Source organism: Carcharodon carcharias, chromosome 5 (genome assembly GCF_017639515.1).
Source record: "Carcharodon carcharias isolate sCarCar2 chromosome 5, sCarCar2.pri, whole genome shotgun sequence".
NCBI classification, from domain to species: domain Eukaryota; kingdom Metazoa; phylum Chordata; class Chondrichthyes; order Lamniformes; family Lamnidae; genus Carcharodon; species Carcharodon carcharias.
In genome coordinates, this window is record NC_054471.1 from 61,040,394 (window position 1) to 61,057,993 (window position 17,600).

The window sequence follows — 17,600 nt, forward strand, 5'->3', positions numbered from 1 at the left end:
TGCCTCCCCTGCTACTCATTAAAATGCAATGTGGGCAGGCAGGCAGTAGGCACGGCACCCTATTTTACATCTGCTTCCTGTCCAGGGGTGGCCTGTAGAATCCAGCTCAACACTTCAGGTCTGTGACCTTTCACCAGAACCTGTTTTTTTTTCTCTCCATGGACACTGTTCGACCTGTTGTGTATTTCTAGAATTTTCTGTTTTTACTGCAGATTTCCAGTGTCTGCAGCATTTTGCTTTTGTATACCTATATTCAATTTCTACCGGATCCTTCATCACTCCCTGTGGAAAAGTATCTAGCTTCCATGCAACATCTACTCCAGATAGCATAGCCAAGAACAGATATTAATCATATAGGTTATATCAGATTTGAACTTGTGTTCATGAACTCTACGCATGGCATGCTGCAGCTTGAATGCCCTGTTATTTCCGAGGAAGTCTACTTTGAGTACTTGACCCATAGCATGCCATATTAAAAAGTGAACAGAAAAGAAGTTGGAGATAAGAAAGGGACATTCACCCCATTAAAGTTTATCTCAGAAATGCATCACAGCTTAAAATAAATGCTATTTTCACAACTAGCAGACAAATTTAAAAAAACAATATTCTGACAGTTCCCTAAATGACTTTATATGTAATGCACAATATATTTTTTCTTCTCCTCCCAAAAAGGTTACCAACAAGTAAATAGTAATGCATTACACCAGTTGCTTTAGGCCTGCATGCTGTTACACATGACTAAGATCAAGTTACCTTCTTATTTCTGGTGGAGGTTCCTGGAACATCAGAATTCTCTGCCTCATCATCCTTATAACCAGAAAAATAGGACATAACAATGTGACAAAAACATTACAGTTAGAAAGAAATAACTATTAACATGATCTGGATAATTATAGAGTGTTACAGTTTGATTATGCCCCAGGTTTATTTAAGCTTCAAGAATAGTTTTAATATTCTGCAAATTTCAAGAAATTGTAATTCCATACATATCGGTGAGTGAATAATTAGGGGTTTAATAAGATTGCAAATACAGGGAATTAACGGCAGGTTAATCAGCCTCTTCAGTATTTCACACCCAAGTGTGCAGATGTAAAGGCCTTTATGTTTAACTAGCATCGGGCTGAATCTTGTTGAGGTGGCCCAACGGCAGGCCAACCCTGCCTTGGCCATTTCCGTGAGTCCAGAAACGATTCTGTGGTAATTAGGCAATTAATTAATGGGGCTCCTGTTCCTTTAAGGGCCTTGATCCTGGGAAGGTAGACATTTCTTCAGTTCACTAGGAGCAGTGGCTACTGCTGGGATTTACCCGGCCTACCGCGGCATCATGGACACTGCCCTGGGAGCAAGGTAATTCAGATCGGGATCGCTGTGGCCAGTCAGGCAGGCCCCGGTAAACAGCAAGGGCTGTGTTTCCATGGAGATTGCCCCCTGTGGCTGACAGGGCTGACCCTCATGTTTTAATGGACAATCTTCCCACACAGCAGTGGGAAGAGACCCTTAACTGGCCTTTAATTGATCATTTAAGAGTTTCAATCGTTCGCTTTGCAGGAAGGTCATTCTCCACCTTCCCCAGCTGCTGAGAGAATTCCACTGCGTCAGACACTCCACACCACCAACCACCTCACACCACCCTTCCAATGCAATTCTCTGGCCTCCCTTGCTTCCCAACCTACTCCCCAGGACCCCATTAAAATCCACCGATTGTGTGGGCTTCTACTAACATATTCATTTTCCTAGCATGTAACAATTACGGCAATAATACAACATTAATTAGAGGGTCATCTCTCCATCAGAGGTATCAACTCTTATTGGACCCAGCTCCATGAACACTGCCAGTGCTTACAGTCCAAGATCCAAGTGCCCATTCTTTATGTAACCCTAGACGGTGAATACTGACAGACAATAAAATCACAGAGCATCATATCAGAGAATGATCCTATCCTTGCTCAAAGTGTAAGCATGTGCACATTATAATAAGGGGTGACTGGACAGCAATCGGCAACAGGAATGTTGACTAATTTAGTTTTGTCTTATGATGCCAGAGGTGCTGAAATCAATTATAGTTCCCAGCCACTACCCCAGATGAGATCAGCTAACTCAGGGCATTTTGAGGATGAAACCAAGCACCCCTGGCCTGGACATAATGGTAGTCCAGTGTCTGGCTCACTATGGAATCAAATGAACTTACTGAATATATTTTGTAAAAGAATCTACTTTGCCAGATTTCAGCCTTTGAAAATTACCTCATCTTCTTCATCTGACATCATTTTCTTCTTCAAGTTATTGTAGAATGGAAGGATGTCAGTAGAGTTCTGGTCTCTGAAGCAATAAATAAAAAGAAAGAAAAATGAAAGAAAGATAATAAAGTGCCTTTCATGTCTACTAGGCACTTCAAAGCAACTTATAGCCAATGAAGTACTTTTAGAAGTCACGGTTGTAATGTAGGAAATGTGGCAGCCAATTAGCACACAGCAAGCTCCTGCAAACACCAACATGATATTGACCAGCTCATCTGTTTTTTGTGGTGCTGTTGAGGGATAAATATTGGCGAGGACAACAAGCATAACTCCTCTGCTCTTCTTCGAAATAATATCTTGGTTCTTTATGTCCACCTGAAAGGGCAGACAGAGCATTGGTTTAACACCTCATCCTAAAGTTGGCACCTCCAACAGTACTGCACTGGAACGTCAGCCTTGATTAAGTACGGGAGAGGGATTTGAACTCAGAACCTTCTGACTCAAGCGGTGAGAGTGCTCCCAGCCGAGTCACACTGACACATAAGTAAATAAATGTGAAAGATTAAACTTCTGGATATATTCAAAATGCCTGTTCATCAATAAAAGGGCTTCAGGCAGTTCATCGATAGCATTGAAGAAGGAAATGGCTATTTGTAGCTGTTCATACCTCTCGTGATGACATATTTCCATTTTATACATTAGGATTTGAAAAGTACCCTAAGAATATTGTTGTTCCAATTTACCTAAGAGTACAAGTTTAATTAATAGATTAGATTTATTTTAAAATGTTTGCATTGAATTATTTATAAGAATCAGAAGAATTGTAATAGAAAGTTAACAAAGAAAATACGTTTAGAATAATTTATATAATTTTTTATCATAATTAATTATAAAAGGGAGGAATCATTTAAAAATATATTAGCATTGAATGACTTCCAGCAAACTTTTTCTTTGAAGCAGTTAATATGCATGAAGGTCATCTCTTTGGTGCTTTATCGCATCTGAACCTTGGCACTACTCAGCGGTAAAACCCAGTATCTTTACTGGAATTTTGTAAAAAGTGTGTAATTTATTTTTCACTTGGGATGTGAAATTCCTATTGTCAAGTGACGCAACAGGAACATGTTTTGATTGAGGGGCTGGAATGAATGGGGGAGGAGAACTTAGTTCTGTTGGGACTCAACCCCATGGAAATTCCATTCAACAGAGCAGGGATGGAGTAGCATTGGGGAGAAAGAGTCCTCCAAACTAAATGGAGAGGAGCTCGAGTTGGTCCTTTGCTATCCTGAGAATTGTGCTGAGTAAGCCTCTGCAAGGCCTCAATGAAACTCTCACCAGCTCTGAGCTGGCATGTATTCCACTGAGGGCCCTGGAAAGGCTCCAAAATGTAACTCGGCTAACATAATAAACTAAAAAAAAGCTTTATAAATGTCTACAATTATCCACAAGTTAAAATTTTAAGATTTGAATGTACAATATTATTGGACACATTGGTACCAGAAAAATGCCCATGAAAGTTGCCAGATGATTCCTGTGCATGAAGATAGGCATCTGCTACAGTGGTTTACACATGACTCCCTTTTCACACTACACGGTTAGCCCTTAATGTCATCAGGGAAACGAGGGGGTGCTGTATCGGCATCCCAGCAATGAATTAAAAACAAACACTGTAACATCAAAGTGAAGTTGCACAACAGTGCAATTACAAAAAATGTTGCTAAGATACAAGAAAAATTTGGATCACTAGGTCTTGTGCAAAACCAACTGCTTGCATTTAAATAACACTTTGTTTATGATTTTAGGATATCAAGGAGGACATGTCAATGCATTTTATTATTATAATTACAAGTTATATTACCAAGGGCTGCAATTTAGTCAACTTTGGGAATAAAATCTTCTGTTAAGTAAGTATTGATTGTCATTTGGTAGTACAGAACTTGAGTATTGCTGAAAAAAGACATTTTGTCGAAGCTTTTCGTCTTGCCCTCATCAACTTCACCTGGTGCTCAAGTTTTTGAGATACTTTGCCCTTCTAGGTAACCTGACGTAGACTGAGTGCTTTCCAGGGCCGAAAGTGATGGCCTTAGGCTCATTCATGAGATTGCGCGATATACAGCATGAAAAAAACAATTTGAGCAACATTGCCACTATGCAGTAGCAACACGAGTGGTATTTGTCACTAACAGCAAAAGCCAAAAAGACGTTCTGCCTGTCACACAAATGAGTAAACTGGTATATGAATTTCAGTGCCAGTGTGATGCTAGGTATGTAGGCCGTATGTCGCAAAGACTGGTGGATCATATCAAAAACATGTACCTTCTGCTGTTCACAATAGGCAAGATACAACCATATCCAACCAGCCCATGCTTGCAAAACTCAAAGCACAGTGCCCAACATTAGATGCGATTCTGCGATAGGACCACATTTTCTAAATAATTCTGAGTGTGCTAAAAATTACGCTGACAACCAATTTAAGATTGTCTATCGGGCTCACAGTGTGGCGCATTTGCGTGTATTGGAAGCTACATATATTAATACACAGGGCCCTGTTCTTTGCAGACAGAGAGAACGTGTACACACATTGCGCCAGCTTCAGCTAAACAAAATAAGTGACAGCCATTCGCTGGTTCATCCCTCAGGGCAATGCCTTGACTAATCAGAGTCAAGCTGCTTGGTTTAAATTTCAAACAATGCTTGACAGTTAACTGTTAGTCACCACTAACTGGTGCATTCTCCATGGCAATGCCACTACCAAATCAGAGTCCACTTGCCAACCAATTATCTCTTTTCATACAGTATAAAATTGTTGCTTCTCCTGGCATTGATATTCTTCTGATCGCCCTGATGAGTGTAAGACGAAAAGCTTCGGCAAAACGTCTTTTTTCAGCAATACTTGAGCATTGCTTGTTGTGTAGCTTTTAACCAGAAATACTTTTATGTGGATATGATAATAAGCATAAGACAAAATCTCTGGTAAGTTTTACTGTACAAGCAGAGCACAAGCAGGTTACAATGTGGCCACTCTTCCTGGAACACAATTAAACAATGGAATTCCTTGGTTAAGAAAATATTCAGATTTCTCCACAGAATTCACATATATAATTATTGCTGAAGCATCCTTAGATTCTTGACAACTTTGATCAATATTAATGAGCTATCAGAATCTCAGTTGGTTTTGTACTCTCTCCCGTGAGTATATAAATAGTAAAAGTGTAGTAAGAGGAGTGGTGGGGCTGATTAAGAATTAAAAAGTGTTTTTACGCACAGGGGCGGGGGTGTGACTGAGGTACTAAATGAGTACTTTACATCTATCTTTAGGAATAACGTGCTGCCTAAGTCATAGTGAAAGAGTAGGCAGTTGAGATTCTGGATGGACAAAAACATTTTAAAAAGGAAATACTGGAAAGGCTGGCTGTACATCAAGTTGATAAGTCATCAGAATCAATAGGATGCATCTGAAAATGCTGAGGGAAGGGTGAAAATTGCGGAGGTACTGGCCATAATTTTCTAATCCTCCTTAGATACAGGGGTGGTGCTGGGGGCTGGAGATTTGTAAATGTTACACCCTTGTTGAAAAAAAAGTGTCAGGGTAACTATGGGACAGTTCAACCTCGGTGGTGAAAAAGCTTTAGAGATGATAATTTGGGACTAAATTTACAATCACTTGGATAAATACAGATTAATTGGGAAAGTCAGCACAAATTCTTAAAGGCAAATAGTGTTTAACTAACTTGATTGAGTTTTCTAAATGAGGTAAGAGGTCGATGTTGGTAAGGCAGCTAATGTGATGTATATGGACTTCCAAAAAAGTTTGATAACAGGCTTGATAGCAAAGCTGAAGCCCACAGACTAAAAGGGAAAGTGGCAAAATTGGCACAGTGACAGGAAACAGAGGAGTGCTGAATGGTGCTTTTCAGACTGGAACAAGGTATAAAGTGGAGTTCCCACTGGTAAGTACCATGGCCACTGTATTTCTTGACCTAGACATGTTTATTTGTGCAGGGCACATTTCCAAAATTTGCAACTGACACAAAACCTGGAAATACTGTGAACTGTCAGGAGGACATGATAGACTTCAAGAGGACAAAGACAGGCTGGTGGAATGGACGGAAACAGGGCAGGTGAAATTCAATGCAGGGAAATGTGAAGTGGTACATTTTGGATAGGAAGAACAAGGTGAGGCAATATAGAATAAAGGGGCGCAATTCTAAAGGGGATGCAGAAACAGGAAGGCCTGGAGGTATATGTGCACAGAAAATTGAAGGTGGCAGGACTGGTTGGGAAAGTGGTTTAAAAGGCATACTGATCCTAGGCCTTATAAATGGAGGTATAAAGCTGAATTTTACTTGTCCCCCCCTGCAAAGAGAAATTTGAGTTCCGAGCCAACCAACATTAAACAAGGCCACCCTGCAGCTATAATGTGTTCCGTGCAGCCTTAAGCAGGCGAAAGTAGGACTTCTGCTCTCCGGTGAAAGGAAGTCCCGCCCTCGAGAGCTAGTTCCAGCAGCACCAGAACTCAACAGTGGGCGCTGCTGGGACAGCCCTGGGATGAAGACACCATGAATCCCGGAGAGAGGGGCATATTGGATGGGGAGGGATTGGAGAGCCTTGGGAGGGGATGTGAGGATGGTGGGCGAGGTGCGTTTTGGTGGCCAGGTGGGAGGTCACAAAGTAACATCTTGTGTGGAAGGGGGGGTGGGCTTGGGTACCCTGATTCCCACAAGGCACCCCAGAAGGGCATGCCCCCCTTCCTTACTGTCATTTATCCAGCTTAGTTAAAAAACGGCCTAAGCACTCCTGCCTGCCTGCCCATGCCAACTGTATAATGATGTGGCCAATGTAATATTTGGGTCAATTGGTCTGTTAACAAGCTCAAGTGCCCATTTAATTATTTTTTTGAAAATGGCAGACAGGCTGCTGATTTTGGTGCCCTCCTACCATTTTATGGAGACCGCGTCAGGGGTGGACGGGAAAGCAGTGAGGTAGCCACCCGAAAACATGCCTGGTGCGGTTGGGGGACCTAAAATCCAGCCCATGGAGTACAAAAGCAAGGAAGTTATGATGAATCTTTCTTAAACTCTGGTTCAGCCTCGATTGGAATACTGTATGCTACCCTGAGCAAAATCATTTTAGGAAGGCTGTGAAGGCTTGAGAGAGGATGCAGGAAAGAATTGAGAGAATAGTTCCAGGAATGAGGAACTGCAGTCAGATTGGAGAAGCTGGCATTGCTCTCCTTAGAGATAGTTGAGAGGAGATTTGATATGAAGTATCAAAATCATAAGCAGTCCAGATGGAACAGAGAAAAAATGTTCCCATTGGCAACAAGAGTCAAGAAACCAGGAGACACTGATTTAAAGTGATTGGCAAAAGGACCAATGCAGCAAGTGGCTAGGATTTGGAATGCACTACATGGGAGTGTGATGGAGGCAGATACATGGAGGACTTTCAAAAGGGAACTGGATAAATATCTGAAGCGGAAAAAACTTGAATGACCACGGGGAAAGGGTGTGGAAGTGAGACTAGCAGAGTTGTTCTTGTAGAAAGCTGGCATGGACACAATGGGCTGAATGGCCTCCTTCCATGTTGTAAATATTCTGTGATACTAAACCGTAATTCACCTCCAAACAAAACCAACCCAATGTTGACATGAAACTAACTAATTTTCCTGAATATTATTGTGGGTTGTTGTAAAGTAGTTTTATAGGGGCGAGTATGGATGATTCTGTCTGGGTGTGATTTAATTGAGTTGGAGTCAGCTAGGACGTAAGCTTGAAATGATCAAAAGGAGTTAGGTATAGAAGGGTACTTGAAATACTAATGAGTAAACATGGGTGAGGTCTTAGCATATAAGGTGTGAGGAAATTTGCATTTTGAGAAGTGAAAGAATTGTTTGGATTTCATGGGGATGGTAGGATGTTTACAACTGGTAAAATAAGTAAGGCCAAGCTTTGTGAGATGACACCGAGTGCCCTTGACATCAAGGCCGCATTTGACCAAGTGTGGCATCAAGGAGCCCAAGCAAAACTGGAGTCAATGGGAATCAGGGGGAAAACTCTCCACTGGTTGGAGTCATACTTAGCACAAAGGAAGATGGTTGTGGCTGTTGGAGGTCAGTCATCTCAGCTCCAGGGCATCACTGCAGGAGTTCCTCAGGGTGGTGTCCTCTGCCTAACGATCTTCAGCTGCTTCATCAATGACCTTCCTTTCATCATTCAGTCAGAAGTGGGAACGTTCGCTGATGATTGCACAACATTCAGCACCATTCACGACTCCTCAGATACTGAAGCAGTCCATGTCCAAATGCAGCAAGACCTGGACAATATCCAGGCTTGGACTGACATGTGGCAAGTTACATTCGTGCCACACAAGTGCCAGGCAATGACCATCTCCAAGAAGAGAGAATCTAACCATCGCCCCTTAAAATTCAATGGCATTACCATCACTGAATCCCGCACTAGCAACATCCTGGGGGTTACCATTGACCAGAAACTGAACTGGACTAGCTACATAAATACAATGCCTATAAGAGCAGGTCAGAGACTAGGAATCCTGTGACAAGTAACTCATCTCCTGACTCCCCAGTGCCTATGCACCATCTATAAGGCACAAGTCAGGAGTGTAATGGAATACTCCCCACTTGCCTGGATGAGTGCAGCTCCCCAAACACTCTTTCGCAACGTCCTAGACAAAACAGCCCTCTTGATAGGCACCACAAATACAAACATTCACTGCCTCCACTACTGATGCACAGTAGCAGAATTTTGTACCATCTACAAGATGCACTGCAGGAATTCATCAATGCTCCTTCGACAGCACCTTCCAAATCCATGACCACTACCATCTGGAAGGACAAGGGCAGCAGATACACTGGAACACCACCATGTGGAAGTTCCCCTCCAAGTCATTCAAATATATTGCCGTTCCATCACTGTCGCTCAGTCAAATTCCTGGAACTTCCTTCTTAACAACACTGTGGGTGTGCCTACACCACATGGACTGTAGTAGTTCAAGAAGGCAACTCGCCACCATCTTCTCAAGGGCAACTAGGGATGGGCAATAAACGCTGGCCCAACAAGTGAAGCCCATATCTTGTGAATGAATTTAAAAAAAAGTCATACTGGCAACATGAAAGATTTTTATATTATGGGAAAAGTAAATTTGCAAAGACATATGGAATAATGGAATTTACAGATTAAAGAGAGAGAAACATACCTAAAGGGGAATGAAAGACTACGTTTGTGGGGCCATGTAAGATCTAACAGGAATGTGTGAAACAGCCTTGAAGTAGCCTCCAGTTATTTTTGCAAAAGTATGCTGTGTCCAGTAACTAAATTTGGGGAAAAGCCTTTGGAATTCCACTGTCGAATGGGTGCTGTGGTAACTTGCTGGCTTGCTTTTTAAATGCAAAATCTATTTTGGACTTAAAGGGAGTGTGTTGTTGGGAGTTAGGTTAATTAAGGATTTTAGGATTTGTTGTAGTATTAAGTAACTGTGATCTTACACATATGTGCTTCAAATCTTTTCTTATGTTAATAAATATTTTAATTTAATTTTTAAAATCTCTAAAGGTTTTAGTGGGCTCATTACTTAACACAGAAACATAGAAACCAGCAGCAGGAGTAGGCCATCCGGCTCTTCGAGCCTGCTCTGCCATTCATTATGATCAAGGCTGCTCATCCAACTCAATAGCCTGCTCCCGCTTTCTCCCCATATCCTTTGATCCCTTCTGCCCCAAGAGTAATAGCTAACTCCTTCCTGAAAACATATAATGCTTTGGCCTCAACTATTTTCTGTGGTAGCAAATTCCACAGGCTCATCACTCTCTGGATGAAGAAATTTCTCCTCATCTCGGTCCTAAATGGTCTACCCCATATCCTCAGACTGTGACCCATGCTTCTGGACTCCCCCACCATCTGGAACATTTTTCCTCAGATAAGGAGACCAAAACTGCACATAATATTCCAAATGTGGTCTCACCAAGGCCCTGTACAATTGCAGCAAGACATCCCTGTTCCTGTACTCGAATCCTTTGGCTATGAAGGCCAACATTCTATTTGCCTTCTTTAACGCCTGCTGCACCTGCATGCTTACCTTCAGCGACTGGTGTACAAGGACACCCAGGTCTCGTTGCACATTCCCCTCTCTCAATTTATAGCCATTCAGATAATAGTCTGCCTTCCTGTTTTTGCTACCAAAGTGGATAACCTCACATTTATCCACATTATACTGCAACTGCCATGCATTTGCCCACTCACTCAGATTGTCCAAATTACACTGAAGCATCTCTGCATCATCCTCACGGCTCACCCTCCTACCCAGCTTTGTGTCATCTGCAAATTTGGAGATATTACATTTAGTTCCCTCAGCAAAATCATTAATATATATTGTGAATAGCTGGGGTCCCAGCACCGATCCCTGTGGTACCCCACTAGTAACTACCTGCCATTCGGAAAAAGACGCGTTTATTCCCACTCTTTGTTTCCTGTCTGCCAACCAGTTTTCTATCCATCTCAATACACTATCTCCAATCCCTTGCGTTTTAATTTTACAAGCCAATCTCTTAAGTGGGACTTTGTTGAAAGCCTTCTGAAAGTCCAAATAAACCACATCCACTGGCTTTCCCTCATCAACTCTACTACCTACATCCTCAAAAAATTCCAGTAGATTTGTCAAGCATGATTTCCCTTTCGTAAATCCATGCTGACTCTGTTGGATTCTGCCACTGATTTCCAAGTGCTCAGCTATTAAATCTTTTATAATGGACTCGAGAATTTTCCCCACTACCAACGTCAGGCTGACTAGTCTATAATTCCCTGTTTTCTCTCTACCTCCTTTTTAAAATAGTGGGGTTACATTAGTTGCCCTCCAATCTGTAGGAACTGTTCTCGGAATCTCGGAAGATGACCACCAATGCAACCACTATTTCTATGGTCACTTCCTTAAGTACTCTGGGATCTAGATTATCAGGCCCTGGGGATTTATCGGCTTTCAATACCATCAATTTCCCCAACATCATTTCCCTACTAATACTGATTTCTTTCACTTCCTCCCTCTCACTAAACCCTGTGTTCCCCAACATTTCTAATATGTTATTTGTGTCCTCCTTTGTGTGGACAGAACCAAAGTATTTATTTAGTTGATCAGCCATTTCTTTGTTCCCCATTTTATATTCCCCTGTTTCTGACTACATTTGTCTTCACCAATCTTCTTCTCTTCACATACCTATAGAAACTTTTACAGTCAGTTTTTATGTTCCATGCAATTTTACCCTCGTACTCTATTTTCCCCTTCTCAATCAATCCGTTGGTCCTCCTTTGCTGAATTATAAACTGCTCCCACTCCTCAGGTCTGTTGCATTTTCTGGCCAATTTGTATACCTCTTCCTTGGATCTAATACTCTGTCTAATTCCCCTTGTAAGCCATGGTTTGGCCACCTTTCCTATTTACTTTTGAGCCAGACAGGAATAAACAATTGTTGCAGTTCACCCATGCTCTTTTTGAATGTTTGCCATTGCCTATCCACCGTCATCCCTTTAAGTAACGTTTCCTAATCCATCATAGCCAACTCATGCCTCATACCATCTTCTGAATGCAATGCATACATCTCTTAATAAACACATATTGCAAAACCATTTTGATAGCGTGACCAAGTTTCCCTTGTGGATTTGATCCACCTGGCACTTGCCACATCATTACATGAATTAAGCTGGCAGAACAAAAGCGATCTACAATTTTTTGAAACTATCTGAATTGATAAAAGAAAGCAAATTGTTGGAGGATCTCCAAGGTACAATTCTAATTCAGTATATGAATACCTAAATGCCTAGAAAAAATATGAAGGCTTCACTTTAGATGTAATTAATTTCAAATATTTTGTTTCATTGGGGAAATGTTTCTGTCTAGCCCACCCACACTCACTACAATAGAATTTTTATGGCATTGCTCACAGGTATCGGGATCTGGAACATGTTGTTTACTTGTTAGGATGACTATGTTTAAACCTAGCTTACACTGTCACTGCTCCAATACCTCCTGTGAAAATGGGTCCAAGAAAGCACATTCTGAGGTCAATTACAGGCTAATTACAAGATAGCAGCTCTCTGCTTCTCCCTTTGGAAAGATGTCAGTCTACCATCTAATAACACAGAAAAACTTTCCACATGCACACTGACAACACCCAGCCCCACCTCACCATCATCTCTCTCGACCCATCTACTGTCTCTAAATTTCTAGACTGATTATCTGACATTCAGTACTGCATGAGCAGAAATTTCCTCTGCTAGATATTAAAGGAATTTCCCGCCACAAACTCCCTAGCCGCCAATTCCATTCCTCTCCCTTACAACTGTCTGAAGTCGAATCAGATTTTTCCCAGCTTAGTGTCATATTTGATTCTGAGATGAGCTGCCGACCACATGCCCATGACACCAATAAAACAGCCTATTTCCACCTCCGCAACACTTCCAGACTCCTGCCTCAGCCCATCTGATGCTGAAATCCTCATCATGCCTTTGTTACTCCAGATTTGATTATTCCAACAAACACCTGTCAGGCTTCTCACATTTTACCCTAACTAAAGCTGAGGTTATCCAAATCTGCTGCTAGTGCCCTTACTCATACCAAGACCCATTCACCCATCAACCCGGGCACATTGGCCTACATTGGCTCCCGGTTAATTAATGCCCCAATTTTAAAATGATCGTCCTTGCTTTCAAGTGCCTCAATGGCCTTTCCCCTCCCTAACTTTTATCTCCTCCAGCCCTACAAAGCCTCTTGAGATATTTGCACTCTTCTAATACTAAGCTCTTGTGCATCCCCAAATTTAATTCTTCACCAGTGGCTAATGCTCAGGGTCTAATGCTTTGGAATTCCCTCTCTCTTCCCTCGGTGCCTCTACCCCCTTTTTTTTCCTTTAAGACCTACCTCTTTGACCAGGCTTTTGGTCATTTTCCCTACTATTTCCTTATGTGGCTTTGTGTTAAATTTTGTTTGATAACTTATCTGTAAAGCACCATGCAATGTTTTAATACATTGAAGGCTCCACAGAAATACAAGTTGTTATCAAAATGAAAATAAATAATCTACAGTGTCTGCCATCCTTTCTTCTCTTCACGTACCTTTTTCCTCAAGTTTGTTCAATTGTTAATCAGATAGAGCATAACAGGTAATTGATATGCATAACACAATGTTATGCTGTGAGATATGACAGATGTGTACTAGGAGCAATATTTTTATATAGACAAACAGATCCACAACAAAGAAAAACTTACTTTATAAACTGCAGGAGAACATCAATGACTAATTTGGCAGATTTAACTATGGGGCTTCCAGGTTCGTTGAAAGTCCGTGCATTGTGTTCAATATATCGTACCTCCCACATCAGGGATGACATACGTCTGAAAAATAATAGCTTCACTTTACTTAACCATATAACATTTATATTACACAGACCACTGAAGGGCACCAGCAATGGGTGTGTAGGCGGAGATATATACTACAATCCAGCTTCTGGAGAACGCTGCACCCAACATGACATCACCCAAATGAGAAAAAAAAAAGTTTCTATTGGCATTGATTCATGTCATCCTTCATTTAACACAAATCAAAATCAAAGCTGAGAGTTAGGAATGAAGTAAGTTAAGGGATAAAAGGCCAACAAATAATTAAGTGAGAAGTCATTCATTAAATATGCTTATTGGAGAATGCAACTGGATAAGGATAAGCAACCCTTTTTTTCTAAATTTCCATTGTATTGTATCATTTGTAAAATAACAGTGGATGGAAAATCTTGCTAATCTCCGCATCTAAATTCCCAATATTCGTTACCAGAATGCAAAGCTTGATGATGGGTGCATGAATTTGCAAAATGTAATAGTACAAATCACTACATTCATCATTTACACCCTGCTGCAGATTTTCACAGTGGATGCATCATTATTGCTTCAGTACCTACTGAGATATAACATGAAACAGACTGCAGTGTCAGCCCAGATCTTATGCTCAAATCTTAATTAGGACTTTATCCTAGAACTTCTGGTTCAGAGGCAAGAATGCTGCCACTGAATTACAGCTCACAAAAAGTTCTTTCTGCAAGTTGACGCTCTCTTAGTGAACAACAATTGAAAGTAAATACTGGCAGGGAATTTGTTCATTTTACAATAGGTAAAAATTGAAAGAACTTTTTGAATAAATGCAAATCTATTTTTCACTTTGTAATACTGATCGAAGCCCCCACAATTTTGGTATTATTCACATTGCAATTCTTCCTCGAGTAAAGATGGCTGGATTGCTAGGCTATGGGCATTTCCTATCTGCTGTCAAAGGCATTCTTAAGTATTTTATCCTCTTTAAATCTGTCACTCATTTCCCTAATTGAATGAAGAGGCAGACCTGAGCCAATGCAGGTGAATTCGCCATTTAACTTTTTCCTTCTTCCATCCGTCCAAGAGAAATTTAACAATGACCCACTGCAACTTCCTGCTACTAAACTGAGTAATGGGTGAAATTTTACAGCCCCATTGCGACAGGGACAGGCACGCAAATGCAGCGAGCCATTCACTGACTTCGGCGGGACTGGAAAATCCTGCAGGTGGGAGGGGCTGTAAAATTTTGCCCAATAACCTCAATATGTGAGAAACTGTGTGCGAGCTTTTGACCTGCTATTTCCTGTTCTAGTACACCAACCGTGTTGCCTGAGCTGGTATGCTACAGCGAATTCGGACATAAGTCATTTGATCCTACCGAGAAGGAGCCTTTCATTGTAACACAGTCCTTCATCTGACAGCAAGTAGGACAACATCTCAGTTAAAAGTGAGATTTGAATTCCTAATCGCCAAGTTAAATAGATGTCCATGTTCTATCAACACAGGTATTTGTTACCACTGCACCTTTATTTTTGCTCTCACGTAAAACAAAGCGCAAACTCACCTGTAAAACCTATTCTCTACCCTCTCTTTGATTGTGTTAAGGTCCGTGGGATAAGCCACTACTGTACAATATAAGGGATAAGCCTGAAGGTCCACAGGTGCCACAAATGGAGCAGCAATGTCTGAAATGAGATCATAAATGTTTGAGTAATTTGCAAATATGAGAAATTATTGTACCCAAGCCGTTAAATTATAATTGTTGAAAATTCCACATCAGTTCAACATGTTGAAACAGAACAGAATATTCACAGAAATTAAAATGTTTTCAATGCCAAATAAAGTTAACATAATAAACCTTATTCAGATCATATCATTGTTTGAGGACATCATTTATGAATTAAATAAATGTGTGGTTTCTTATATTGCTCCACTTACCTCATTTTAGGAAGTGGTGCTCTGATGGATTTTTTTTAAATCAGCAAGGTATACTGTATATACAAAATAAATATTTGTGATACTCGTAAAACATACGAGTTGCTCATAGCAAAGCAGAAAGATAGATTTTAGTGTTCACTGTGCTCAGACTTCAGGTACAGACAGGCCATACAACACAGAAATCTTTGGAAAATCTGTTTGGCAACACTGTCACTGAATTTAGGCCCCACTCCATTAAGCAGTTGGACCTAGAGTGGGCATTTGAAGTTCTGCTTGAAGCAAATGGGAGCTTCATTAGATAATTCAAAAGGGGATGGGAAAAGGCACTGCTCCATTTTACAGCTTTTGGTGTGATGCATGCCAGCCTCAGGGCTGATTTTCAGGCAGAAGCACCTTTAGGAGGCTCAAATATTTTTAAGTGTGTGTGTTTCGGCTTTTTCAGGCCTACTCGTTCATTTATTTATTAAGAAAAATCTGCTGCCACTTAGGATTTCAAGGAAGAAAATGAGGAACCAGGGAGAAATGCCTGGTTGGTCAGGCTGCCCAAAAGATGGCCATTGCCCCCCTCCTTGCAACCAAAGCTGAACTGTCAGAGGTGAATTTGCTTTGGCAGACATTCTGCTGTTGTGGAAACAGAACCCCAGTGGCATCATTATGAGGTGTAAATGTTCTATGCACATTTATACTGGCTGTCAGTTCAGACACATCCCAATAATAGGATGTCATACTTTAATGTTACTGCACAAAGGAAAGTGTGTTCAAGTGATTAATTGAACCTGCCATGAAGTCCAATCATTTCAGCAGGTCCTGGCACACCTACATGAAAATTATGTAAGGATTGGTCTTCTTAAAACCTTTGTCCACATAATAGCAGAAGCCATGGTGTACCATTGACTGTGACTTTTTCCAACAAACGGTTGGCACACACAGGGGTGATAATGGTCTGCTGTGGCCTGAAACCTGGTTGCACCTCTTTGTAGACATGCTGTAATGCGGCCCTATAGCGCTATGGAGTGATACAGAAGCATGGGCAGCAGATGCATGGGAACACCATTACCTGCAAGTTCCCTTTCAATTAACACACTTGGAACTATATCACCATTCCTTCACTACTTGTCAATGGGACAAAATCCTGGAACTCCCACCCTAACAGCACCGTGGGTGTACCTACACTACATGGACTTTAGTGGTTCAAGAAGGCAAATCAGCACCACCTTCTCAAGGACAGTTGGGGATGGGTAACAAATGCTGGCCTAGCCAGTGATGCACACGTCCTGTGAAAGGATAAATAAGAAGACAACCCTACCATGACTTCAAGTAAAGATGTCAAGGCCTTGAAGAGGGGGCAGAGAAGATTTACTGGAATTATATCAGGGGTCTGAAGCTTCTATTATGTGGAGAGATTGGAGAGGTGGGATTATTCCCCTTGAGTATAAAAAATTAAGGTTAAATAGAAATGTTCAAAATTATGAAGGAATTGATACAGTAAATAATGAAAAGCTGTTTCCAATGGCAGGAGGGTGTTGTTGCATGCAGGTGCGAATCTCTGCATTATCTGAGGAGATGTGAATGGAACTGGACATCTGAATGGAACTGCAAATATTATCGAACGTTTCTACTTCTGACTTTAAGATGGAGGGAAGGTCATTTAAGCAGCTTAAGATGACTGGGTCTAGGATACTGCCTGAGGAACTCCTGTAGCGACGTCCTGAGGCTAACATGCTTTGACATCCGGCAACCACAACTAACTTCCTTTGCGCCAGATATAACTCCAGCCAGTGATGAGTTTTCCTCTGATTCCTATTTTACGAGGGACCCTAATGCCATAATCAGTTAAATGCTGCCTTGAGGTCAAGGACAGTAAGTCTCACCTCACCTCTGAATTCAGCTCTTTTATCCATGTTTGGCCTAATGCTGTAGTGAAGTCTGGAGCCAAGTGGTCCTGGTGGAACCCAAACTGAGCATCAGTGAATAAGTTATTGCTGAATAAGTGGCACTTGATACCACTGTCAATGGTACCTTCCATCACTTTGTTGATGACTGACAGTAGGCTGATGGGGCA

The 17,600-nt window shown here is 41.3% G+C and overlaps 1 protein-coding gene across 1 annotated transcript in view; it reads right to left on the reverse strand.

Annotated features, from left to right (window-relative positions):
• Positions 1–17,600, reverse strand: part of LOC121277874 (pleckstrin homology domain interacting protein) — a 246,095-nt gene that overhangs the window by 31,995 nt on the left and 196,500 nt on the right. The window contains exons 31-34 of the mRNA XM_041187625.1: positions 15,165–15,285; positions 13,508–13,633; positions 2,244–2,319; positions 754–807 (exon numbers count right to left, since the gene is read on the reverse strand). Coding sequence (XP_041043559.1) covers positions 754–807; positions 2,244–2,319; positions 13,508–13,633; positions 15,165–15,285 — 377 coding nt within the window. The remainder of the gene's footprint in view (positions 1–753; positions 808–2,243; positions 2,320–13,507; positions 13,634–15,164; positions 15,286–17,600) is intronic.